The sequence below is a fragment of the Echinops telfairi genome, unplaced genomic scaffold (genome assembly GCF_000313985.2).
Source record: "Echinops telfairi isolate 266 unplaced genomic scaffold, ASM31398v2 ScPeMD7_7469;HRSCAF=8507_0, whole genome shotgun sequence".
Taxonomy (NCBI): Eukaryota; Metazoa; Chordata; class Mammalia; order Afrosoricida; family Tenrecidae; genus Echinops; species Echinops telfairi.
In genome coordinates, this window is record NW_022111372.1 from 41,969,740 (window position 1) to 41,971,649 (window position 1,910).

Consider the following 1,910-nt stretch of genomic DNA (forward strand, 5'->3'; position numbering starts at 1 on the left):
CGCAAGCGCAGCCGCAAGGAGAGCTATTCCATTTACGTGTACAAGGTGCTGAAGCAAGTGCACCCCGACACCGGCATCTCCTCCAAGGCCATGGGCATCATGAACTCCTTCGTCAACGACATCTTCGAACGCATCGCCAGCGAGGCCTCCCGCCTGGCGCACTACAACAAGCGCTCGACCATCACCTCGCGGGAGGTGCAGACGGCCGTGCGCCTGCTGCTGCCCGGGGAGCTGGCCAAGCACGCCGTGTCCGAAGGCACCAAGGCGGTTACCAAGTACACCAGCTCCAAGTGAGGCGCTTCCACCGCAGCCGCGAAACCGAACCCAAAGGCTCTTTTCAGAGCCACCCACTTGATCGAAAAAGGGTTTCGGACACGTTAAAGGTTTCTGCTTCACTCAGCCATCTACAAATGCTCTAGCGTTTGGTTACTCTGGGGGCCCTGTCTGAATGTGAGTGCAACTGAGATTTGGCGTACAATACGGGAATGTAGAACTGCTCATTACAGAAGTCAGGGGTAGAAATTGTTGCGGGGCAAAGTCCTTGAAATGTTCGCGGGAGGTGGTGACAGAACTATATCTTACTTTACATCCAGTCATTAAAATCACAATGTTAAAGTAGATTTTACATTCAAATGCTCCTTGGCAATTTAATGAGCCTGTTGCCCTGGCACTCGTGGGCCTGGAGAAAGCGCTGGAGAAAGCGCGGCAGCCTGCTTTGCTCGTATGAGGACGGGGAGCAGTAGCTGCCCCAGGAACACCTTGTGCCATCGGCACGCCTGACACCGGACACGTACTGGGCGCTTCCTTGGATCAGACATCTTATTCTCAAGCAGTTACATGTCCGTTGGGAGTACATAGGCAGCATCTGTTTGAAACGCAGTGAAAACGCAACATCGCCCTTGAAGTTGACTCCCGCCCTGGGTAGATTTAACCCTTTGCTTTGCTTGGGGGCTTAGAGCCCTGGGTTGCGCTGGAGCCCCTTGACTCTGGCGGGAGAAAGATGGTTATCAGCTCCTGAGATTTGTACCCTTGAAAACTATAAGGGGTCCCCCCGGGAAGTCGGATCGACTCAAGACAGTGGGTTTATGTTCGGGGAGGAGAGGTGTCAAGTGATGTTTTAATCAATGTAAGAGGAAGAGAATTACCTTCCCCCTACCCCATTCCCCGCCCCAACCCTGAACTGAAATTTGGCTCCTTTGGCCTCGCGGTGTCAGCCACGCTATTATTTTATGTAAAGCTTTACTGTTAGTTGCCATAGAGTTGCCACCATTCTAGGAAGCCCGTGCGCAACAGGAATGGAACCATTGTGATTAACATGGCTTTTATTGGCTGATCACTCTGCCTTTCTTGCTTGTCCAGCTGAATTCAATAAACGATCTCTTTTCTTCTCTGAATTCATGGCCTTTATTTTGAGAATCATCTGGCTCAGGAAAACGCTGTAGTGTGACGTCTCCAACCAGGCGAGGCCGTGCTTACCTTTTATCTTTGCCTGACTTTTCTTACTGTCCACAAGCCTCTGGCTGCGATTTTGAAAATTCGTTGAAAACTAGTGTCATCAACTCAGGCAAGGAATATATACCTTAATATAAATGAATAAATAATTATCGTTTTTAGCAAGTCATCTCACTATAGAAATCCAGTTACTTGTCCAAGCTAGGCTGCAGGGTCGAGAGGGGGCTGAACTCTAGGAGCCAGGAACGCGTCATATAAGTCACATCCCTGACACAGGGACAGCTACTTACGGTACCTCTCTCCCACTCCTCCTTTTTCCCCTCAATATGGATCTTCTCTAAAATCTCATATATTTTCAAATTGGCATCTAAAAGGAAAACACCCCCTTTTAAAATAATTAAATAGTTGCAAGGATGCAAATTCCAATTTACTATAAAAGTTGACCTTTTCTTTCTTTT

The 1,910-nt window shown here is 48.8% G+C and overlaps 1 protein-coding gene across 1 annotated transcript in view; it reads left to right on the plus strand.

Annotated features, from left to right (window-relative positions):
• Positions 1–1,394, plus strand: part of LOC101655386 (histone H2B type 1-L-like) — a 2,153-nt gene extending 759 nt beyond the window's left edge. The window contains exon 2 of the mRNA XM_045284669.1: positions 7–1,394. Coding sequence (XP_045140604.1) covers positions 7–294 — 288 coding nt within the window. The 3' untranslated portion in view covers positions 295–1,394. The remainder of the gene's footprint in view (positions 1–6) is intronic.
• The last annotated feature ends 516 nt before the right edge of the window (positions 1,395–1,910 follow it).